At 38.2% G+C, this 24,966-nt stretch overlaps 1 protein-coding gene across 1 annotated transcript in view; it reads right to left on the reverse strand.

Annotated features, from left to right (window-relative positions):
* The window catches only part of pde4d (phosphodiesterase 4D, cAMP-specific), a 73,037-nt gene that overhangs the window by 37,736 nt on the left and 10,335 nt on the right, over positions 1-24,966 (reverse strand). The window contains exons 2-6 of the mRNA XM_088336115.1: positions 17,667-17,858; positions 12,265-12,301; positions 12,104-12,180; positions 8,861-8,910; positions 1,390-1,502 (exon numbers count right to left, since the gene is read on the reverse strand). Coding sequence (XP_088192241.1) covers positions 1,390-1,502; positions 8,861-8,910; positions 12,104-12,180; positions 12,265-12,301; positions 17,667-17,858 — 469 coding nt within the window. The remainder of the gene's footprint in view (positions 1-1,389; positions 1,503-8,860; positions 8,911-12,103; positions 12,181-12,264; positions 12,302-17,666; positions 17,859-24,966) is intronic.

Here is a 24,966-nt window from a genome sequence, read left to right on the forward strand (position 1 = left end):
AAAATTGACCTTTATCATCTCTTTATTGACAGTGAATAAGGCCTGCAATAATTTGGCTTTGTACGTAAAATTCCAGACTACAAGTCGCTACTATTTTGCTACATTTAAAACACTAGGGCTTTATGGTATATGTTTTTTTGTTTTTTTTCAATTAAAACAAACAAAGAAAAACCCGGCTTTTACCCACAACACATGCACTCTAAATGCAAAACACCGCAGAGACGTCTGAAAACATGTATGAAGCCCTTCAAGAGAAATTAGTTGTTGGTTTTGCAGACATTATTTATTTTATGTATATCAGGAGCAGGCAGCACGGCGGCACAGTGGTTAGCGCATGTGCGGCACAGTTCTGAGGTCGTGGGGACCTCCTGAGTGGGTTCAAATCCAGCTACCGGCCTTACTGTGCGGTATTTGTATGTTCTCCCCGTGTTTGCGTGGGTTTCCTCCGGGCACTCCGGTTTCCTCCCACATTCCAAAAACATGCATTTCAGGTGAATTGGCTGGTCCAAATTGTCCTAGGTGTGACTGAGCGAGTGAGTTGTCTGTCCCCGTGTGCCCTGCGATTGGCTGGCAACCAGTCCAGGGTGCCCCCTGCCCACTGCCCGATGAGTGCTAGGATGGGCTCCAGCATCCCCGCGACCCCAATGAGGATAAGCGGTGCAGCTGATGAGATGAGATGAGATATCAGGAGCTTAATTGACTATTTACAACGTACTCACATTATTTAAACTTTTTCATTCACAAAATAAGTGCATCTGAATTAAACAACAGTGGAATATATCTATCAAAAACACGCTACTTCTCTTTCTGTATCATCGGCGTCGATATCAGATTGTTGTAGTTTTCTTTAACCGTCTAGGAATGATAACAAGAGAATGCAGTTTGGTCCGTCACCACGTAAACCACCAATAACAACAGCAGAAAAACATGTCTGTGTAGCAATCTGGCACTATTCTAAACAGTAAGGTTGGCCTGGCACAGACATCTAGAAATATAGGGCTCATATTTTATGCGCCAGAGCCCTCATTCATGTTTTCTTTCAGTGCAGTAGTAACCATGTGTGTGCTTCGTAATCGCCATTTTCATCATGGTCACATAATTTGAAACACGTGATGTAAACAACTCGTAGCAGAACAGAAAACAACACAGCTGAAAATGGCATCTGTTTGCGGGGGCACTGCACTGTCTGTGTTATGCACTGTTGTACAAAAACAAAATTTTGTTTGGTTCTTAAATTTGAGCATGCAGCTTTTAATCAAGTGTGCTTTGTGCAGCGAAATGTATGGTATATTACTGGTATGGCGTGTATATGCATTTTAATAATACAGTAATTTTACTTTTGTGCACTTAACAGACTCCAAACATAGATCTTCTCAGGCTCATTCTTACCTTATTGGAGGCCATCTCGCTGACCGAGTGTCTGGTCTGGAGAGTCTCCAACTGGTCCAGGCACCAGTCCAGTTCCTCCAGAGTCTCAGTGGCCAGTTTCTGGTAGGCCTCCTCTGCAGGGATGAGACACGACGGTACGGGGTCAGCGAGGGCCCGCTTTAGTGGGCTAGCGGACGGCCCAGGCCCGGGGTCTCCCACCCCACACACGGCTAAGCTGGGGTACCCCGAGTAAACACATGGGTGACTCTTCATACTGGACGGTCCAGTTCTTGGGGCAAGTGTGCATGGGGTCTAGGGAGTTGGGCCTTTAGGTCCCACTGTTCAAGAAGCAAATCCTTAGTCGTCTGGAGGATTTGATGTCAGGCTGGACTACCCTTCCAGATGCTAACATTTAGCCATAGAAGAAGACAAACACACACACTCACACACACTCACACCACTTCCTGCTTTTGCAGCCTCACAATGTCATTCATATGAAAGACACATTTCACATCATGTAGCAGGATGAAGAGCTACCAAGCAAACGCCGGATGCCACCCGTCGGAGCATCTTGACATGATTACCGAGCGCACCCGCACACGCAGAAACGCTCACACACAGCGCACGTAACACTAGCACATGATGCTTCAGCCCCCTCGTGCACAAAATGAAAACATCAGCGGTGTCCAACTTGATCTCTGCGTGCAAGCCAGACAGATCATACGCATGTGTAAAAGGTTCAGGGGCAGGAGGAAGGGGTCTTCAATTGCTCCGGCATCCCTGGTAGCCAAAACGTGCGGTACCCAAAGCTTGAGAAGACTGACTGCACTGTAGATGGAGAAGGGGAGGGCGCCAACACGCGGACTGGATTATAATGGGAGGAGGTTAGCTTTAAGGGAGCTCGCGCGATATCGTACGTGCGTGTATGATCAGCATACAAATATACTGAGCAGGAGGTAAACAACCAACATGGCTGCGGTGATGACTGAAATAAAAAACATGAGGAATTCATGGCCTTGGGACCAAAACCCACAAAAAAATAACTCATCAGTTCACTTATTACCCACCAACACTACCGTTTTATGCGTTAGACCAGTGATCGACAACCACCGACCGACGGACCATACTTAGCATTAGGTCGTTTGGTAAAGAAAGAAAAGTAATTAGTCTTATTCTTCGGGCTTATACTGTATTTATTCGAAAATACACGATATTTTTCAACTCCCCCAGAAAAAGCCCCTCATAGTTTGGGTGCGCGTCATACTGTGGTTTTATGGTAGTTTATCACCATAAACGAGCAATTCTTGATCAGTCAACAATCGGGGATCAAATCTGGATTACGGCAGTGAGAGCGCCGAATCTTAACCACTAGGCTAATAGGATTGTAGCACTACATTTGATCTCATCATCACACTACTTTTTACTCACAGTGCCATGTTGTACAATGGTGTAAGAGCATTATTGGAAAGAGTTTAGCCCAAACAACCTTTTACAACTACTAATTTCTTCATATTGGATGCAACGGGAATTGACCTGGAACACAGCAATGAGAACAGCGAATCCTAACCACCATGCTGCTAGGATCATAGATGACAGAGGAAACGGCATTGCATTTTATCTCATCAATACACTATTTTTACTCAATGGAGAATTATGGGAAAGAGTATAGCCAGAACAACCATTTTAAAAACATGGTACTGTGAGTAAAAATAATGTGTAGGTGAGAGATAATGTAATGCCTTTTCCTATGTTATCTCGATCCTTAGCAGTCTAGTGATGACACAGTGGAGTTGGGCTTATTAATATCATTATTGTTATCATTACTAATGTCATTATTGGGCCGGTCACAAGAATATAGTCAAACATTGAACCGGTCTGTGGTACAGAAAATGTTGTCGACCACTGCATTACACTATCAATTATTTTTAAATCAAATGTTTTTTTTTTCAAATTCAAACAACAACAAAAAAAATCTTGCCACTAGTATTTTAGTGCATGTCTGCTTTTTTGTAAGCAAGACTGAGTCCGTAAAAGCTAATATATAATATGGTTATTAAAATATATGTTAATTAGGTGCCACTCTTGTCCCCAGTGTTCCCGAATGCAATGTTTTTTTCCAACCGTTTTCAAAGGGTTGCGGGCATTTGCAAAATAGTTCTAAAAAAAATTGGACTTACAGTAGAATCAGTTACACTCTTTAACAGTAGATGGCGATAACATTGACAGATAACGTTGTTTCACACATGTTGAGCATGGCCAAACGCAGATACAGTGGATAATTTATGAGATATTGATGTTCTGATATAAAAAACAAAGCTACTGAAGTGAAGCATTTTGGATTTTAAAGGGACAGTGTTTAATATTTGACCACTAGAATTCGCTGTGGTAAGACGAGTGCTACAGAGCACAAGAAGATTACAAACTAGAGAGTCAAAGTGACCGCATTACACACTTGTTGTTTTTTTTGCCCAGCCTTTTGCAAAGTTTTTCTTTTTTGGGGTACCCTTAGCAGCGGTATGGCAAATATCATGTCAGTTCCTCTCAGTGAGAAAAAGGAAAAACACATTTCTTGACCTTCGAGTATCTATAAAATGCACATTTATAAGATTCATATATTAATGCTTACTTTTCAAATAAATATTGTTTTTTTTCCACAATGAGGGGCTGAATAATACACAATGTCCTTTTAAAATTGGTCAATACATTTTTGGGGACGCACTATTTCTTATCAAAATGTTGACAACCTGTCGTGTGTTCAAATCCAGCTCCAGACTTCCTGTGCGGAGTTTGTATGTTCTCCCCGTGCTTGCGTGGGTTTCCTCCGGGCACTCCGGTATCCTCCCACATTCCAAAAACATGCATTTCAGGTGAATTGGCTGGTCCAAATTGTCCGTAGGTGTGAATGACCGAATGAGTTGTCTGTCCCTGTGTGCCCTGCGATTGGCTGGCAAAGATGGCTGGGATGGGCTCCAGTCCCCCGCGACCCTAATGAGGATAAGCGGTAAGGCTAATGAGATGAGATGAGATGAGACAATAATATGTGTTCCTTAATTCATATCACGATGCAATGGCAAATGTGATTATTGTACATTTGGAATTCATTTGAGCAATTTTCAATTTCACTTATAAGAACAGTGTTGGGAAAACGGAGGCCTGTAGGCCCGTCACGTTTTTTAACCCATAGTGCCAAATCAAAATTCGAAAAATGTCACGATAATAATACACACTTGAATTGACTTAAAACACAACTGAAAACCTCACACTGTCCTTTCCTGTCAAATTCTATTCCGTCTATGATATGACTAAAGTCACACAGAATTTCATTTTTATTTTACTTTTAGAATACAGAGATGCCTTGCTACTTCGGGTTTTCGGCTATCGCTGGTTCACTGCTTGGCTAATTTTGCAATGAATTGAATTTGAATCTTTATTGTCATTACTATCAATATATCATGCGTTGTGTTCTTAGCAGACAGCAGACAGCAAATGCTATCAAAGGGGCAGGTTCGGGAGGGCTGTTCTCTGGGTGTGCGCGACTATGATAGGCTGTTTTTTGCTGTTTGTCAAGCAGTGGGTCGGGCACACATGTGGCCAATCAAGCTCTGTATTTAAAGCCCTGCATTACAGCCTACCTTAGAGATTATCTCCAAAGCCTACACCCTGAACCTGTTTGTCTGCGCTTCTGACTCTAAACCTGGGCCTGTTTGACCCTTCTGCTTTCTCTTCTGCCCTGGTCTTCCAGACTCGTGTTTTACCTACTCAAAGACCTGCCACACCAACTTTGTTGCCTGGTTTCCTCTTGGTTACATCTTTCAAACCATCTTCCTTAAAGCTAGTCCCAAATCTCCACTTCAAGATTTCTCTTTGTCACAAGATTTCTCTTTCTCTCCCATTTCTCCCATCCCTAAATGAACTTTCTTAACGTGACACAATTGTGGTACTTGTCTGTCTGATTCGTGACACCTTCCCCTAATCACCAACTTTCTTGAAACCCATTATTATGGCCAAAAAAAAAAAAAAAAAAGATAAGAAGAGATGTTGTCTCTCTCAAATGTGCCAATTGACTGAACATGAAGAAGATATTTAGTAGGGTATTATCAACATCTTCTTTTAAGGAGTGTTCTTAGCATTTTGTTTGCTAGTGAAAAAGTTTGCTACCCACTAAAAACGGATTCGCGACCCCCTTTTTGGTCCCAACCCACCATTTGAGAAACACTGCTCTAAACTATATGACATGGTCACCTCGCAACATCATCTTTATTTGGGCTTTTTGAGACACAAAACATTACCATCACTTCCCTTCTAGTGTCTCACTGACTCTAGTCAAAAATATCTTCCTTCTGTCACAATAATCTACTTTCCTCTTTCTGTTTTTCCTGATTGGCCCTAAGTGGCCAGGGTGTCCGGGACCAGGGTGCTTGTCTTTCTGACGTCAATGACATTCTTCTCATGCTTAGTGCGACATCAGACACCGGCTGCTTGCAGAGGCCGCCGCTGCCGAAACAAACCTGCAGCTGCAGACAAACTACGAAGCGGAGCGCAAGAAACAGGACCGGGAGAACCTCAACGGGGAGGGGGTCCTTGGAAGAGGGTCTCGGGGACGGAAACTTGGGGAAAGGGGGTTCTGGGGAGGGCATCATGACAGGATGTCAGAAGGGAGGTTTGACTGCGGACATCGCAACTTTGATTCTAAAACCAAAAAATGTATACATTTGACTTTATTTTATAGTGATGTTCTGATCTGATCATGTACATGTTGAAATTGAGTGAGTGAGTGAGTGAGTGAGTGAGTCAGTAAGTTAGTACATAAGTAACTAAGTAACTGAGTGAATGAGTGAGCAGGCAAGTGAGCGAGCGATTGTGTAAGTAAAAAAGTGGGTGAGTGAGTATGTGAGCAAGGTAGTAAGTCAGTAAATTAGTAGATGAGTGAGTGAGTGAGTAATCAATTAAGTCAGTATATGTCAAATATTGCAGTGAACCTTTCATGAACAGCAGCCCCTTTTTTAACTTGTATGAATTGAGGTTTTAGGGGCTCAGTTTAAGAATTAAATATTGAAATAAAGAACAAGAAAATATTCAATATTTTTCATGTTACAGATGTTGTAAATCTAAATTTTAATATGAGGACTTAGTAAAATCTCTAGGTCGAAAACATCTATGACTAATATAAAAACACTTAAATACCACAGAATACCTTATCCACTATTACACATTCACCTTGCTTTTTTATGTTTACTTTTAAACATTGGGACAATAATTCACTAAAAATATACGGTACTCATTCTTCTTCCAGTTGAACTGAACCTTACTTAAGCCTTTCCCTGCCTTGCTGTTACAAGACGTCGATACCCTCAACATATCCCCGACAGTTTTATGGTCCGGCCCATAATGGCTAACCAGTATGATTGGGTTCTAAATATAGCACAATATCGACGGACGTCCCATATAGAAGCAGACGATTTATTGGAAAGTCATTGCTGTGTGGTCATGTTGATCCTCTAATGAGCCGATACAGTTTCACTCGTTTCCATGCATAAACACATTTGACAATGAAATATGGATTTAGCCGTGAATGGGACATATCTGTAAAAAAGTCAATTCAGAACAAATCATTTGCCAATAGTTGTAATATTCATTGAAAAGAGTGTCTGATGCTTTTTCAGAGTCAAGCGTAGATTTTAGTACAAGCCATGGCTCCTAAAGAAAGAATGTTGGTTTATATACAAGCCCCTTTAAAATGGGTGCACGCACTTTATGAGTCGTGGGCCACATTGGATTAGAAAGTTTGGAAAAAGGGCAGAGAGGAAAAAAAATATAGATTTTCTCTTTTGTATCTACCGAAAGTCTCGAATCCGAAACCTCAGCAAAAAGATAATGTAAGCCAGGAGTGTCAAACTAATTTTCAACGAAGGCCACATCAGTGTCACGGCTATTATCAAAGGGTCTGATGTAATTCATAAATGTAACTACTCCTTCATGTAAAGTAACTCTAAATTGATTAATTATTCAAGTCACAAACATTCCAATTGCAGTGAAAACATGTATATGTCATAAACTAAAGTGACAAAATAACAAAATCCTCCTCGACATGTTTAGGTTCAGGTGTATTCACACTTTCTCATACCATCGCTGCCATTTTAAAAATACATCCCTATATTTTGCCTTTTATCGGAATTTGTTGGAGATTCCATTCAGGCAAATGGAAATGTCAACAAATTGGAGATAAGTGTTTTCAGAATGGCAGCGACAATATACATTTATGAATAAACAAACATGCAAATATTTACGAGTATACAGTATGTTATTTTTATATTGTGTCTATAAATACACCATAGCAGCAAATTGATTTTCAAACACTCAAATTAAAGCAAAATGATTAATCATGTCTCTTTTAAAGCACATCTTTTGATCATATATTAAAAAAAAAAAAAATCAAAACTTGCTCAGAATTGTTTTTGTCATTAAGTTTGCTAAATATCTCGGTAAATAAAATAAACACGTAATAAAAATCTCCAGTAAAGAAAAATCTATGTTGGGCACACTGAAGACAAGAGTGGCACCATTTCAACACATTTTCGTTTTTTCTTTTACAATTTCGTGCATATTATCATATTTCTAACATTTTCGCCAGATGGAAAAGCCTGATGGGCAGCATGTGACCTACAGAAGTACCTTGACCATCCTACCCTGGACCATACCTTGAAAACTGCTGGTTTACATTCTGAGATATCGAGCAACGTGCTTATCATGGACAAGCACGTTCTTAGCATTTAAAGGTATTTCGAAATTCTCAAACATTTAAAATGTAAAGAATTAGTACATGTCTTTTGCATAAAATCGATATATATTTCATTTGTATATTACAGTTATTTTCACAAATGATGCATTTTGAAGACAGCTTCTCTGGTCTTTGTCATCCTGAGCTCTGACGTCATCAGAGGAATACCAGTACCCTAACAAGCCAGTCCTGATATTGTTTTACATGTTAGTCAAAGGGGTTATGAGTTTTTTAAATTAAATTTTGTTAGCTTTATGAAGAATGCCTATGTGTTGTGTCACTGGGGGTTGCAGTAATGGTACAACAAAGGATGAGTAGTCACTGGCACTGGCGAAAAATAACTCACTAAGAGCTAACCCGGAACGATCAACGAAAGGCGGACGCAGCCTCAGAAGAGAAATGCGAGACTGGCCAACCAAAAAACATGCAGTTAGCAGCCAGGCCAACTGGGAACAAACAACAAAAAGCGGCAACGGCTGTGGCCACAAACATGAACCAGGCTGGGAAGAAACTAGGGGACACGGCAAAACCAGCGCTAACACCCAGCAAATAACACAGGTGAAAAGCCACAATCGCCTACTTTAAAGTAGGTGCAACAGGGACAGGGGAACTTACCCCACGCAGACAGCACAACCAAAACAACGACAAGCATCATTTAGTACATCAAACAGTCTCACAAGATTCTTTGATGGAGTATTAAAGTCATAGACAAACCTGTAAAGGTGGTCTTGGTGATGGGTGGTGGGTTACACATGGGTGATCTCCTGGAGTGAGGAAAAAAAATGCACACATGTCAAATAGGTGCAAATTCTAAGTGTTGGACTACATATGAAAAGCATCCTTATTGTGTTGAGATATTAAACAGCAATTCCTGGTACTTTATAAACTCATATCACCTGAGCGTAGATATATAAATACAAGGACAGTGTATATGGAAATGTATCATTATAGCCTGGACTCAATGTTGTGGAGTGACTGGTCAGAATTGTTCGGATCAGTAATCGTCAGTTAACTCATTCCATCCCATAATTTTTAAAATCATTCTACCAAAACATATGAATTTTTAGTTTTATTGAAAAAAATATTCCAAAGTGTTTGGCGAAGCTCATCAGTAAGTATAAAGCCTCGTTGAATTATTTCAGTATAATAAATCACCAATAGATGGTAGGAATGGCTTTGATCAGATATTTGTCCACACATCGAGGCAACCCCCCACTTCCGAACATTGCTTTCTGTACCCGGCGATTGAGAGTGTGTAGACGGCCTATATGGCGAGTAGGCGTACTGAAGCAGTGTGGTGAGAAAAATGAATATATACATAACAGCATAACAGAGCTTATCAGGGCAGAGAGGAATGATGTTTTGTGCGATTCCGCAGGAACCCGATCACCATGGTGAGTGAAATAGTGTAATCATGTCACCAGAAATATCAAGGTACTCAAATGTTCTTGCAAAGTTCATGCAATAAAATTTTATGTTGCAAGCAAAGGACCCTTGTGTTTCATTAGGGTTTCTCAAAAAGGGGGTTCTCCCAAGGAGGCCGCGTTTGACCTCGTGGAATTTGTTTTTTAATTGTCCAAGAATAAAGAGCCTTTGCGCCCCCACTACGTAAGGGAGCAGTAGCGCTCCCATTGGTAGAGTGTGCTCTTGAGGTGAAGAAGTTTTGTTTACATTGAGCATTAGCGCTCTGCACAAAGTGTTGACTGTCGACAAAAAGTGTAGCAGACTCTCAAGATAAACCATAAAAAAGATATTTAAAGGGATGTGAAAACATGCGGTGAGAGACGGAGATATATAGACAAACGAAAATCTGCTGCCCAATGCTATGACGAGGAAATATTACAAAGCATGACTACGGAGGTGGAAAAGAATAGAGTCTTACTGTGTTTAAAATATTGATAATGGAGAGCATGGTACCAAATTAGTGTAAAAAAAAAATCATCGGGGCCGGGCAAAGACAAAAAAAGGTTAATTGACTTGTTAATTTGTTTGTGTATGCCATACATAGTCTTAAATCTGATACTTTAGCAATACATGAGGAATAATGGTAATGTAAGCCTATCCAATTTTTCTTGTTTACATGCACAAGTTATATTTGATTGTATAATGTAAAGTAAAGGGGGCCATTTCATCCAACTGGTTTTAAAATTCATAAAAAAAATTATTTATATATTTATCAAAAAGACATTTCGTATACACGAATGACAATAAAGTATATCTGAATCTGAATCTGAAATTTAATTTAAATTAATTGAAGCAAAGTAATATAAGATTTAGCCTTTTCAAGCACTAAATTTGATCATCTGATAAAAACAAATGGGTTTAATCAAAAGTGTTTTTTATTGCATGGAATTTAATACTTATCTTGAAAAACAATATTCATATAATAACAAGTATGGAAACATTTAACTTCTTGATTGTTGGCCATGAGCGCTATAAAAAATACTGTTTTTATGGAGGCACGTGTAGGGACGCCGAGGATAAAACCACATATTTTTATTAATAGTACTTGTATTAATAAATATAGCATTGTATTTTTACTGTTTTTGTTCAGCGGGCCGGATTAAAATGCCTGACAGGATGTACGTGACCCTTGGGCTGTAGTTTGCCCAACCTTGGCTTATATGAATTGAGAAATACGCTTAGAAGATTTTTTTTTTCAGAAATAAGAAAAGGCAGGCTTACATGAATTTAAAGGCACACTGTAATATTTGACCACTAAATGTCACTGTATTAAGTAGTGCCAGAAAACAAACTACGGACATACAGAGTGATCAAAACGCACAATTTTTATTCTAATTTTTTTGCCAATATTTTCACACGGTTGTTGGTTTTTGGGGGTACTTGTGGCAGCAAGATGCCGGACGATCATTGCAGCCCCGTATAGGTGAGCTTGATGTTATTTAAAATACACAAAAATGACCTTACCTACAAGTATTCTTTATTTAAATGCACGTTTATATGATAGGTTGTGTATTTTTTCTTATTATTCATTAGTCTTATTATTTATTTTAATTAATTGTTTTTTTTACCTCAAGAACACTTTAAGTAATACACACAGACCCTTTAAAGGGGAAATTTATTTATTTTAACCATTTGCGAAAGAAATGTGGCACATAACACTTGCTTTTATTAAGTTAGCTAGACACACAGATCAACCATGTTATATAAAACAAAAACAGAAGCATTTATTTGAGGGAGTCATACTATACATTTGGGAGCCTAATTTTGTTATTTAAAAAAAGATAGGTGATGCCGGTTTGGGTAGCAAAATACTTCTATTTAGTGAAGCTGGTAAATTTTATTCTTTATTTGCGCACAACTAAAATAAAAAACATGGATAACTACACGGACTCAATCATTTGCTTTTCCCGGAGAATAGAGTATTTATTTTAGATTTTGCAGCTTGTCATTAACGGCGCTAAAGGTTAGTTGACTGTTAGTGTAGAACCGATGGTGAACAGACGAGGGCGCACAAAGCACAAAGCTAACTGAAGAGGGAATGTCAGGACACTGACACAGTAAACACATTTTGGCACTGCCTGGAGGACCAAAATTCTGGTGTGACGTTTGTAAATGTGTATCTTATAGGACTGGCAAAGATTTTCAGATATTTTGGCAGGATGAATAGAAGAATCTAAGTCAAGGTAACTTTTTTCATCAATGTTAAGATCATTAGAGCTAAAAATCTATGTTCTTGACTGTAAATTCATTCATAGAGTACATCACATTACAATGTGAAGTTAAACAGTATGTTGTGTCCCTATACTTAAGAGTTCCTTTTACCAAAAGTGCTATGAAAACCTCTTGTGTTTGTTGTTTGTGCAGTGATATTTCTAAATCATTGTATAATAGTATTATATACTTTTTTTACAATTTATTGCACATATTAACAAAAAAAGAGTTGCCAGTTAGCTGAATTAGTCTCACAAAATACTTTAAGTTGCGCAAACATACTTATTTGATGCTCTGTCTTGCTGCAGGTTGGTTAACGCTCCAAAGTTATTCCGTACAGTTCTTAGACTGGCAAGGACCTGAAAGACAGAAGATAACATGTTTATGCCTTTCTTTTTCTTTTTTTATGAATGGTATACTGATGCATTTTAAAAAAAGCTCACCTGTGCAAATGGCGTTACAATCATGTCGTCACCATGGCTGGAGAACAAAGGAGATGGAATACAGTTTAGTTGGGGCCATCAAGCACAACCATGCAAACATTTTCATAAAGCAAAAACACACACGCAAAAAAAGGTTGCCTGCTTTAGGAATGATATTACGAGTTATCGTTGCTTCTAGGCTGATACATATGTATATAAATGAATAAATATACACATTCACACACTAAATGTTAAACCAGTGATTCAATGATATTCTTTCCAGCCATATATCCCAACACAAAGCTGTTTTAAGAGGGTAAAGTCAGGTCATGTTTATTTGTATAGCCTTTTATCACAAGGACTCTCAAAGGGCCTATTATTGCAATTTACAGACTATTATTAAACCATCTGATCTAAAACCTACACGGGGGTAAGGAAAAACTGAAAACTTCAACATGAGGTAAATGAAGGAACCTTGAGAAGAGACCGCATATGAGGTAATCTCTCTTTCAGGTTGACCAGGCTGCAATTGATGTTGCAATAACAAATAAAACACAGATATCGTCAACGTGAAATATATGTCAGTCATAAGCTATACAATGTATTGTGTTTTCAGCCTAGATTTAAACAGTTCACACACTGAGGTTGCAAAGGATAATGGAAACAATGGTTATTTAAAAAAAACATACGTTTGACATGGTTAATTACCCCTTTGAGTCATCTGGGGTGGGGGGGTGTAAAAGAAGTAACTAAGAACTGTAAATTGTAACTCAGTAACGCTGTCACAAACTCCATCCCGATGACACGTCAACTTGACCTTGGTCAGCCAGTTGAGGCGCTTGCCGCTTTCCGGCAGACTTTCAAAACGCAATTTGATGACGCAGGAAAAGCTTGCGCGCGAGGATTTCCTTTGCCCGAATTTCATTCACGGATTCTGGGAAAAGTCAACAGGATGGCGGGCGAGGGAGAGGTCTTTACGCATTCTGCTCCTTCTTGAAAGTATGTGACTCAGACGCACCAAAGTTGTAGACCGCACAGCTCACCGTCAAAATTTTTATCAGATGACCAGTACTGCATCAGCCACACGTTATATATACATGACATGCTGGTTGATGACCCATCACATGACAGCTACTGAGGATTAACTTATTCTGTGTCACTCGTTTTTGAGCCTCTTTTCTTAAACTAAAACATACATTGTCTTTTAACACGGGTGTCAAAGTCAAATGAAATTAGAGCTGAAATAAATATTTGATGTTGTCAATTTTCCAAATGCCACAAATACTGTAGTCTAGTGAAGCTAAATGAAGCTACTGTAAACTTCAGAAATATCAAGTAACATAATCAGATGAATCAAGCCATATTTTCTTATGGCTCTCAGTAATGTAGAATTTGACACTGTCAGACAGAGACACATTTTCTTAATTCAAATATCCATATAATATGCTGTCCCAGTCCGATGCGGAGGTTATAGTTCGTGCGTTCATTACTTCCTGTCTCGATTACTGTAATGTGCTACTCTCTGGTCTCCTGAAGCCTTTTGAGACTCCTTGTGATTAAGGGCTGTACAAATAAATTGACTTGACTTGACAATTATTAAATGAAGAAGCTGCTAATGCTAGTTTGTGCTAGTTGCAGCTAACAACCCCTAAAGAACAGGGGGTGAGGGTGGTTGTAGTGAGATTTTTGGTTTAAATCAATTCAAGTAAATATTTAGTAGTATCAATCGATATCGATACAATACGGAAACTTTTTGCTTAGAAATCTCATGATAATTGAAATATTGAGCCCTCCTCCAGTAAATTAGTAAATAATTACGATAAATTCAGCACAAATATTTTAGGTACTAAAAATATTTCATTTTAAAAAATTAAATAACTACATCACAAACCTTAGTAGAGTAGAAAGATCAATATAAATATTTTCATCACAAAAGTTTCAGAAGAAAAGCCAAGAAAGACAAACCATAAAAGCAGGAAGGTTACAAAAATATGAATATTGTTAACAGGGCTCACGGACCTTTATGACCCAATTTTTTTTTTTTGAGAGAGCCACATCACTTTTTTTAATGACAAAATTCATAAAAACTGCCAAAACAAAATCCGATTTTTTTTTCACTGTGTGACGTTCGGTGATTTGATAAAGTTTATTAAATAATAACAATACATATAAAAATAAATATACCTCTTAAAATGCATCTCCCTCTCAGAGTTACTTAAGGGGCTTGAGGCTCATTTACCTTTGGCGCAGACCACACTCGGTGAGGTGGAGAAGGGAGTCCGCTGTGTTCATAGCTCCGCCCATCCCTACTGCTCAAAAAATCAAATTGCGCTGGGTAGTTTGCTGGTATTTTGGGGTGTTTAGAGTTTGTTTTGTGGGTTTCCATCATAAGGTGTCCCAACAGTGACATCAAAAGATTATTTAGCAACAATAACATTTGAGTCAAAAAGGTTCATGATCCTTGGTTTATGGGTGGATGAATTGCTTAGCTTCTATCCATTCATTGCTTTTTTTCTCATTTTGCCATTGAGGCTTAATCAATAACTAATAATGTTTTCAGCTAATAATTACATTTCCTGTGTGAGTGTTTCATGTAACCGGATATAAGCAGGGAAGCGTTGGGGGTGCATGCTATTAAGATATTAAAGAGGCAGCGTCAATACACGTGAAAATTATTATCTAGGTCAGGGTATCATAATTACATGGATGGAGGGACAATTAAAAAAATTGACTACAATCCGAGGGCTGGACGGATCAAATGTTGAAAATCAAAGAAGCTGTTAAAGCAAGTTGCTATTGTTGTGCTAGTTATAGTTAGCGACCCTTACAGCAGTGCTAGACAATACTAAAATTAACTGCTAAATGTGTACTCAGCACATGCTGAGGACAGCCCAAAAACAAAACAGAAATACTCCTTAAAATGAGAAAAAAATGAGTTATTTGTATTGCATTTGTATTGAATTTTCCAGTATTTTCATTGAGTAATGCCACATGCCGATACTAGTTGTTCAACCAATATTGAGCCCATCACAGCTAGCGACCACTAAAGCAATGACAATACAGATACTAAAGCTAACAGCCAATCAGTAAAAGTAAATATTATTTCGTGTGGTGAATTATTTGAATTCATTTTCAAGAGTTCTTTAACTGTGAAGATTGATGCTAAAAGCTGCCTTAGCGGCGCCTGCCGCTGTCATCCAGGGGCCATTAGTGGGCTAAATTGATTTCCAAAGAAACAAATTGTAATGACAATTTTATTTTATTCACTGAACTGAAATATCCCAGGTGTATGATACAATGATAGTTCAAGATCATCTTAGGTAGTTTGTAGCTTTAGCTGAACTCTTTCCTATAATGCTCCATTACAACATTGTACAAACTGACACCCAAATAAGAATAGTGTAATGATGGGATAAAGTCGAATGGCTTTTACCATGTCGTCTACATTTCTGGTGATCAGGATTCGGAACCCTCAATAACACGATTCAGATCGAATCCTGTTGCATTCAATGCTGAGAAAAAACAGTAATAAACCACTGTAAAACCCCTTGTATAGCACACACCCAAGTGTTGAGGTGTTTTGAGAGTAAAAAAACTGTGTGTATATGCAAATAAATTTGTTGTAAGCAAAAAAAGGCAACTTTTTGCAGGTTTGATCATGGGATATTGTAATTGTAGCTTGTGCAGTCTTTTGAGACTATTTGTAATTAAGGGCTATACAAATACATCAAAATGTTACATGACTTTTTCCCTGCTCGTTACTGAAAACGACTCTACTAGAACCATTTTAACATCTTTCAGGATTGTTTTGTACAAAACAAATTAAATGCATTTTTTCTAAAACAAAATTACATTTTAATATTTAGTCATTGTGTAATATGACAATAGTTATGTCAGTTTAATTTTGAGAGAATAACCCACTTTTTTACCTTTATGTTAATTAACTAATCACCATATTTTCTCCTCTACAAGGCGCACTCCCAAAAATAGTGTTTTGTTGCAATGTTTTCCAATGTAAGTTGCACTGGACTTTAAGGTGCATGGACTTTAAGGGCTAACGTTGCACCAAAATTAAAAAAGTAGCATATTTGTGCATTGATTAAACCGTTGGAATATATCACTGATCACAATTGCATAACATTGGATACATCGGGAATTGACCCAATATCGGGGAAGCGACGCTGGATCCTATCCTTTAAACCACTAGGGATACAGTGGACGCAAGAAAAAGTAATAGGTTTTATCCCAGCATCACACAATTATAATATTGTCGGATATTAAACTGGTTTGCGGTAAAGAAAAAAGTTAGGGACCACTGAAATAAAACATTGTATCGCCATTTAGCAAAGTATATATGAAGCACACAAAATTCTAAAATGAATGAAGGAAAAGGCATTGTGGGAAGTCATTCGGGCATCGTGAAATATATAAATAAACGTATTGCTGCGCGTATCAAAAACATACAATGCTTAGTTCCAGCTTAAAAAGTGAAACAAAATTTCATACCAATATCAAATCACTTTTTGTTTTCTCATTTCTCTAACATATCTGGTACATTGATTAAAAGCTGTATGCAAATGACATACGATATAAAGCCTTTTCCTGTGCGATCTATATTCGTAGTAGTCAAGTGGATGGGATATGGCTCTCACCCTGCCGCGATCTGAGTTAGATTCCCAATGCATCCGATGTTATGCAATTGTGGACAACCATTCATGTCCCTAGTGGCCTACTTGTTACAGTTTACTGTTCTTACCATTGCTATGTGGTTCGATCCCCTTTACCACCACTGCTCTGCAATTGTGGTCAGCGATAAATAATTGACTGATAAATAATTGCACAAATATAGTAACACATTTGTCGGCATATAACGGGCACCGGATTATAAAGTTCACCGCGTTATAAAGTGCACTTTAAAATGTTATGCCAATTTGAGTTTTTCTGGTGTGCATTATAGTCCGGTTTAGGGGATTTGTTGAGGGTGCGTTTTGCCTGCGGGTCTTCACTTTGTCATATGTGATGTAGCTGAAAATGTTCAACTACATTCAATTTTTTTGTGCAAGAGCGTGGAGTCGACATAAAGCAGAGTGTCAATGGTCAGGCGTTTAAGCAGCGATTTCAAATACTTGAGTGGGCAGCCTGTGCACGATATGTGATAAGAATAGATGTGACACCACTGTGCGAGCTGTTGATCATGCACACTTCCCCCCAGAGCCAAAGGTGGCCTGCATGGCAGCTTTATGACCTGCGCTGATAAACATCCAGCTGCGGCACTCAGACATGCACTCAGACAGACGAAAAAAATGATCTAAAAATAGAATAAAAAGCTTTCAGCAATACATGGGACACAGAAGTCGATTTTGAGGGAAAAACAAATCAACAACCCCTACAAAAAAATAAAACCAAGGGGCCTGAGAACTTACATGTCGCTGGCGATGGAGGAGTTTCGGGACATGGACTTGGGTGAGAGGTCGTAGTCGCTGTCCGAGCGGTACAAGAAGGACTCTCTCCGCTGGCTGTGCACGAAATTGGCCTGCAGGATGAGGCCGGACCCCGGACTGGCCATCGGGTCCAGCGGGCTGCGACCTGATGATGTTCCATTGTCCACGTCGAAACTGAGTAAAAACAGAGATGAACTTGATTAGAAGACGGCTCGGAAAGCCATAGACATTTTGGAATGTCAAAGCTATATAGTCCTGCTTGGATTTGGATGCTTGGAGTTGTCAATTTGGCTGCCGGAAGGCTAAAGACCCCAAAACTGACTACACTTTAAGCATACATTAACTAATCTTGTTAGTATTCATTGGGGCTGCCTTGACACAAAACCTAGCTAAAGACACTCACAGAAGCCTACATTACAACCGCCTAAATTTTCACAGAAATCAATTTAGTCGTTTTTGAACCTTTGAGTCACGTACAAACACACACATATGCACACACATAAACACACAAACTGGATTTATAAAGTAGTTTGATTAAGTTATTACAATAAAGCACAAATATGTTAGGCACTAAAAGGGTTTTATTTTTTGATTAAAGGTGGGGTGCATCGTTTGAGGTGTCCTTAAAAAAAGTTGAAAAAATGGCAGCCAAGTATGTCAGCCCCCTCTAGGTGAGCCTCATGAAAAATGAATACAAACTTCTCATACTGCGAGTATTCCTTGACCGTAAATTCTGGACGCAGTGTTCCCTTTTTTCTACATTTGAGACATTGCAGTTTTAAATACAGTGCGGCTCATCATTTTTTTTCCGAAGTGGCCCTAAAGAAAATGGCGAGCTGCTCTTATCTACAATGCATGCGCGCTAGAGACAAAACGCCTGCAGTGATGTCTCGAAAGATTTATGATGCCCTTTTAGAGAAATTAGTCCACATTTTTGCCAACAATATTCATATAATACATAGCAGGAGTTAAAACGGGACACAAACAGTTATTATTATTGTTATTTACAATATACTCCTAATATTTTAACTTTTTGACTACTAAATCAAGTCCTCAATCAAAAATGGTACAGTTCTTTTCCTGTATAATCAGCGTCAATGTCAGGTTCCTAAAGTTTCCATTAATCCTTGAGGAACGATAACAGGAAAATGCTTTTGGATCCGTTACTCCGGCAAACACTAATGTCAGCAACACAAAAATCATGGAAGTGTTGCAATCTGGCACTATTCTTCAGAGTATGGTTGCCCTGGCGCTGTCGTCTAGAAATAAAGGGCTCCTCATTTGCGTTTTTTTTTCAGTGTAGTAGTAAATATGTGCTCGTCTTTGTAATCAGCATATTGAATGATCCAAAAAAACACATGGCATAAACAATTTGGAGCAGAAGAGAAAACCACACCTCTGAAAACTGTGTCTGGTGGGTGTTAAATGGCATGGTTATTCAAATCAATATTTTCTTTTTGTAATTGAATGCCATTTTTTACCACTAGCAGTCACTAGATAATACACACTGTCACTTTAAAACACATTTACATTTTAAAATTTACACTGAGGATAAGGTTTATTTTTAACAATATAAAAAGTCACATTTTAACTGCGAAATCCCAACATTTTTTATGATTGTTCATTGATTTCTTCTTCTTATTTAAAATCATTTTGTATATAGGAATATTGTTTTTATACCACTGGGAGGGTCTAAATAATAGACACTGCCCCTTTAATATTATATTTTGTGGTCACTCCTCAAAAGTGAGAATTTTGGAGGCAATTTATTTTTGTCTTACACTCATGATATTTATCCAACAGTTACTGTATGTACGGAATATAAGGTGCGCCCAATTACAAGGCTCTACCTTAACATATTTACAGTATCTATGAAATATTTGTTTATGCACATAAAATTACATCTTCAGTGGCATTAAGAAAAAACAGGAAAAAAAAATCGACTTTAATGCAGCACAAACATCAGGAAATCCACTTTCACATCTAAATTACTTATCTTATCTCTAAATGGTTACCGTATGTAGATGCATTACATTGTAAGTATGCATCTCTGATTTTATTTCTGTAAGACGGACCGTATAATGAGAAACACTTTCAAATTTTGAGAAAATGTGGGGTTTCTAGGTGTGCATAAGGGTCCTCAAAATACAGTACTATTCCTAACCATAAGCCATTCCATCCATCCATCCATTATCTGTACCGCTTATGCTCAGTAGGGTCACGGGCATGCTGGAGCCCATCCCAGCTATCTTCAGGCAGTGGGCAGGGGACACCCTGAACTGGTTTGTAGCTAGTCACACCAAATAGCTATTCCTTTATGACTTAAATAATATAAAAACTTCACTGACAAAGAACCGAAAATTTTGATTCAGAACAAAACAATTAAAACGCCTGTTTTCAAATTCTAACATTGCTTTTGAGCAAGAATGTTTACGCCTGTGACTATAACAAGCAGGGGAGCTCTGCTGTTGGACAATCCTATAATCCAGTCTGGTTGAGAGGGGGATCCCATGACGCACAGCTATGACATCATCCATGCACATTATCATCATCCTCTCTGAGGATAAGGGCATGTCCTCAATCCGGCATGACGTACTATGTATGCAGTGATGATATCAATTGTGTATGGAGGCATGCAGGGCACACGAGGCTGCTCGGAACTGTGTGTTTGGTGTTAGTCATTGCTCATCGGAGCTCTTTCAAAAGCGAGAAAAAAATATAGGTGAAGGTTGAAAAATGGTTACTCTTAAAGGGACAGTGCGACCTGAGGTCACTGTATCATAGAATGGTGCTGAAATGTGTTAAATACCAAAGGTGTGGCGGACTGATCAAGCTAATGTGTATAAATAGATTTGAAATTGTAAAATCATATGGGAGCCAAGTAGTTAATGACAAGGCAGTGGACGCCTGAATGACAGAACTCAGTGACAAGCACACCGGTCTTAAAAGATCCATTACAAAGTGGACATTACATTATGTGTACTTGGAAGATGGCGCAGATGCCAACCTCTTCAAGTGTTGGCAGTTTTATCATATAATCCAAAATGTATACGCCTAAGAGTATTTGAAATAATAATATCTAATCTAAAATTTAGAGTGTGCTTTTGTAATTATTATAGTTTTTTTCTTGCACCAATTGTAATAAAAACTTGGGTCTTAAGGTCAAGCCAAATTATTTTGAACTAACAGTCGTTTCTCCCATGTCTTGTAAAATAAATTATTTTACAGGGAGAAACAACATATATTTGAAGATTCTCAATAGACAAGACAATAAGGTGGACAGGAAGTAAAACAAAAACAACACAATGTAACTGTTGTTGATCTTTGCTGAATAATATAATTTTAAATACATTTATGATTGTAATTGTAAAAATACATTTCTAACTAACATATGATCTTATACTGATGTTTTTGAGTTTTCCCTTGCCCTCATGTAGGTTTAAGATTGGGGAATGCTGTAATATTAGTTTGTAGTCTGTACAGCCCTTTGAAAGCTATTTTATTATTTATATTATTTACCTAATTACAATTATAATAATAGGCTCTTTCTGGGGTCAATAAGTAAGTCAACTCCAATATATTCTGTTTAAGATATCAGACACCCATGTACAGGTATGTTGAATGTGCCCCAATGGATCAAATGCTTACGATCACATGAGCAGGCAGTAAAATCTGTTCATTCTAACCATTCTTAGGAGCAAGCATTTTGCAGACTACTTTCAACTGAAAAATACTAACTGAAAGTCAAAGAAGCTCCATTAACAACCTATGACCGTTCAGCCTAAGCAACTAGATGATACGAGATTGGTCGCTAGCAAGTGGTTGACCACTGAAATGGGCAAAAATGAAAAACTATTGCTGCCTTCTTTGTTTTTACATACAAAATAATGCTACATTATTAATTGCAGCGTTGTGTAGTATGTTCATGTCTGTTGAGGCACAGTCAGATTAATAGACAAATTAACCTACATCATTTTCATAATTTCATTGTCGGAGCAAGCAGAAAAATATAGACTTTGCCATAGAAAAAAATGATGGTTTGTCTTACCTTAATTCATAAATTAAGTCTATGCAATGGTCCTTATAAGTAAAAGGGTCAAAAATTAAGTTCATCTCCCATTATTAAAAAAAAGGTCCTGCAACAAGAAAGAAATGACTGGATGGCCTGACTTGCTATGTGGCTGTTAATACTATCATTATTTTTATTGTTTGCGAATGAGTTGTGCACCAAATGAGAATACTTGGTATCACTATCGCCCTCTGCCTTGAGGCAAGAGAATTGTGTGCCTCACTCTGCATCTGCAGGCACTCGCAGAGTGATACATTACATAAAAATTGTCTTAATAATACTCATTTTATAAAGTGAAAATTCAGCGATTCTGTAAAGGAAAATTCAAAAATTGTGAAGTTCAATGAGATAGAACTTTAAAACTGAATAAATATAATCATTAACCTGACTGTCCGTCACTGATTAATTGTACACTGTCCCTCTAATTAACAGTAAAAACATTAAATGTTGAATATTGTTTTGTTTAGGCGTTCATCTCTCACTTTGTTAATTATTTAGGGCCCTCAGTGGTTAAAAAAAAAGACCTTCATTACCTAAAAAAAGATTGATTTCACTAAGAAATAAAAATACATTTTTTGGTTTGAACAAATTTATTGACACTAAAAACAGAAAACAATCATGACAATCTCAACAGCAATTAAGCACATTGAAATAAAAATACATGAACGGGGTTTTGGGGTTTTTAAGGGTTATTGTTCTATCTTCGTTATTCATTATCCATTATCCGTTATCGGTCAGTTCATAATACGCTACAAAGCCTAGGAGCCGGGACACTTACTCTCAGCCAAAAGGCCAAGCTAAGGTCCTAGCCCTAAAGCCTTGCTGCGATCATTGCGAATGCACCGTTCCCGGAGGTACTGCAATGCCGGGCCGATGCGTGGAGTGGACAGAGCAACTTTACAAATATCGGTATAGTCCAAGACCTTACTACTATATAAACGTTTTAAACATTTTTTAAAATACTTGGAGGTCAAGCATTTTGCATTTATTTCAAATAGCATGAGCCTCATCTAGATGATGGTTTAATTGTCCACCATCTTGCCGGTACCCAAGAACCTCAAAAGGGCTGGGGAAAGAAAGTACAAGTTGATCACTTAAGTCCATAGTTTGCGTTTTTCCTTGTGCTTTTTATCAATCCTTTTCGGTTGAACAACACAATAATGCAACATATAATGCTCAAATAATACACACTGCCCCTTTAAATATAGACCAAGTCACAAGGATTACACACTCTCTGTGTTCTTGGACAGAGTTCATGCAAAGAATGTCACCCCTGAACACTTGAACACTGGGTTCTCACCTCGTGTTGTCTGGGTAGCAGCAGCTAAGTGAGTGTCAACTTTGGCTTGCCAGAAAAGGGCGATTGAATCCATCTCTCTCGCACTCACATTATTTTGCACAAACACAAACACAAGTGCATGTGCAACCAGTATAACTCCACTAAGTCCTTGTTTGTGTTGACAGGACATCACTGACATCTCTGTACAAGATTCCTCACACCCCCACACATCAAGTTTGGGATCAGGAAGGAAAATAAAACCACACGAGTTATGCACAAGCACCATTTGCACCGTCTAAAAAAAGTTTCACGCAATTCTTTTCCCCTATCATAGTAAAGTCAAAGTTGTAGGAGTATCAACAAGACTTTTACATTGCATGCGCAAAAAAGGGTGTTCAAATTGTCAAAATGTCAATGCGTTTGCCTTTCGACAACAACACTGTTCAAAAATTAATACGGTTTTCGAATTTGGAGTCTGGAGAGATTAAGCTTGGAGTAAGTAAATTAGCGGTAGCTACAGCAGCTAACACAACACAGACGGATGGGAAACCCAAGAAGTAAAAAAAATAAACATTCAGCTAATGAACATTGCTAAATGACGTTAGATTACTAAAAATTCAGGACGACAAGCCACTGCCTTTTTGCGACATTTTCATGTGGCGTCATCGTGCACCACTTCCTGTGGTGTGTCTTGGGCCAGTTCACCCGTTCCAGGTGCGGCTTTCATATTTTTGTTGACAACCATGTCACAACCTTGCTTTTGTGACACATTGAAAGCTCTTTGATGGTCTGGGAAATGGGGTTTTGTATTTTCTTGTGACTATTTTCAAATAATTTTTATCTACCCTTTGTGAAATAGAGAATTAAAATCTACAGCTGTGAGTGGCACTGAGTTTTTTAATTTAAGGAATACAGTACAGAAGACCCCCGAGATATGACTTAATCCCTTACAAAAGGGGTTTATTTCCATATAGTGAGGAATAAAAAACTATCATCTAATGCATCCCAAACCCCAGTGCACCATAAACATATTAGAATAAGAGAAAAGTATAGTTAGTATGACTTATGTGTAACATACATACAAACATGTAATTGACTGCCATAATGTATAAATTTTTAGAAGCATTGTCCCCAAGTTTTCCTTGTTTAATCAAAACAGGGAAAAAAGCCCCCACTTCATAGTTTTCTTCCAATTTCCAGAGAATGAGTGTGAGTAGGCGTAGTGATAGTGTATGGTGAGAGTCGCGATATATTGACAAATATTTATAGTCAGTTAACACTTCAAAAGAGCTTATTCCTTTCAAAAAGGATGACAAAGTCCCATTGTCATTGTCTGTTCAGAGAGGGATGACGTTTCATGCATGTTTGCAAAATGCGGTCGTGCGAAGGAACGCAATTGCCATGGTGACCGAAAGTTCATGCAGCGTTCATGTGTTGCAGTAAAATTTAATTTTGCAAGAAAAGTGCCCTTTTGTTCATGGAAAGCACTGTTTAGATATTAAAGGTATCACATATGCAAAAAAAAAATAAAAAAGGGGAAGTAATTGGATTAGTCTTGTGTGTCATCATTACTAGCTTTGGTCAAATGTGTTTGGTTATTTAATAATAAAAAAAGCAGGGAAAGAGATTAAAGTTTATGTATACATCCTCTAAAAATATAACAAAATAAATATATTTTTAAAAACCCACAGAAAAAAAGTTAGAAAACAGATGGGCAACCCGGTCCTCAAGGGTGGGATGTCCTGCATCATCAATACTGGCGATTCCAATCACCAGGATCGTTAACAAGCTCCTGTTTCTAATGGGCTGATAATTTGTGTAACTTGAGTTGAAGAAGGAGACACATACAGGACATGCGGCCCTCGAGGACCAGGTCGCTGTAGGGTGCGACAATGGCTTTTTTTCCGCACGAATCCCGTGTGTGTTGCAAAAGA

The sequence above is a fragment of the Urocampus carinirostris genome, chromosome 5, assembly GCF_059441175.1.
Source record: "Urocampus carinirostris isolate Australia breed hairy pipefish chromosome 5, RoL_Ucar_1.0, whole genome shotgun sequence".
Taxonomy (NCBI): Eukaryota; Metazoa; Chordata; class Actinopteri; order Syngnathiformes; family Syngnathidae; genus Urocampus; species Urocampus carinirostris.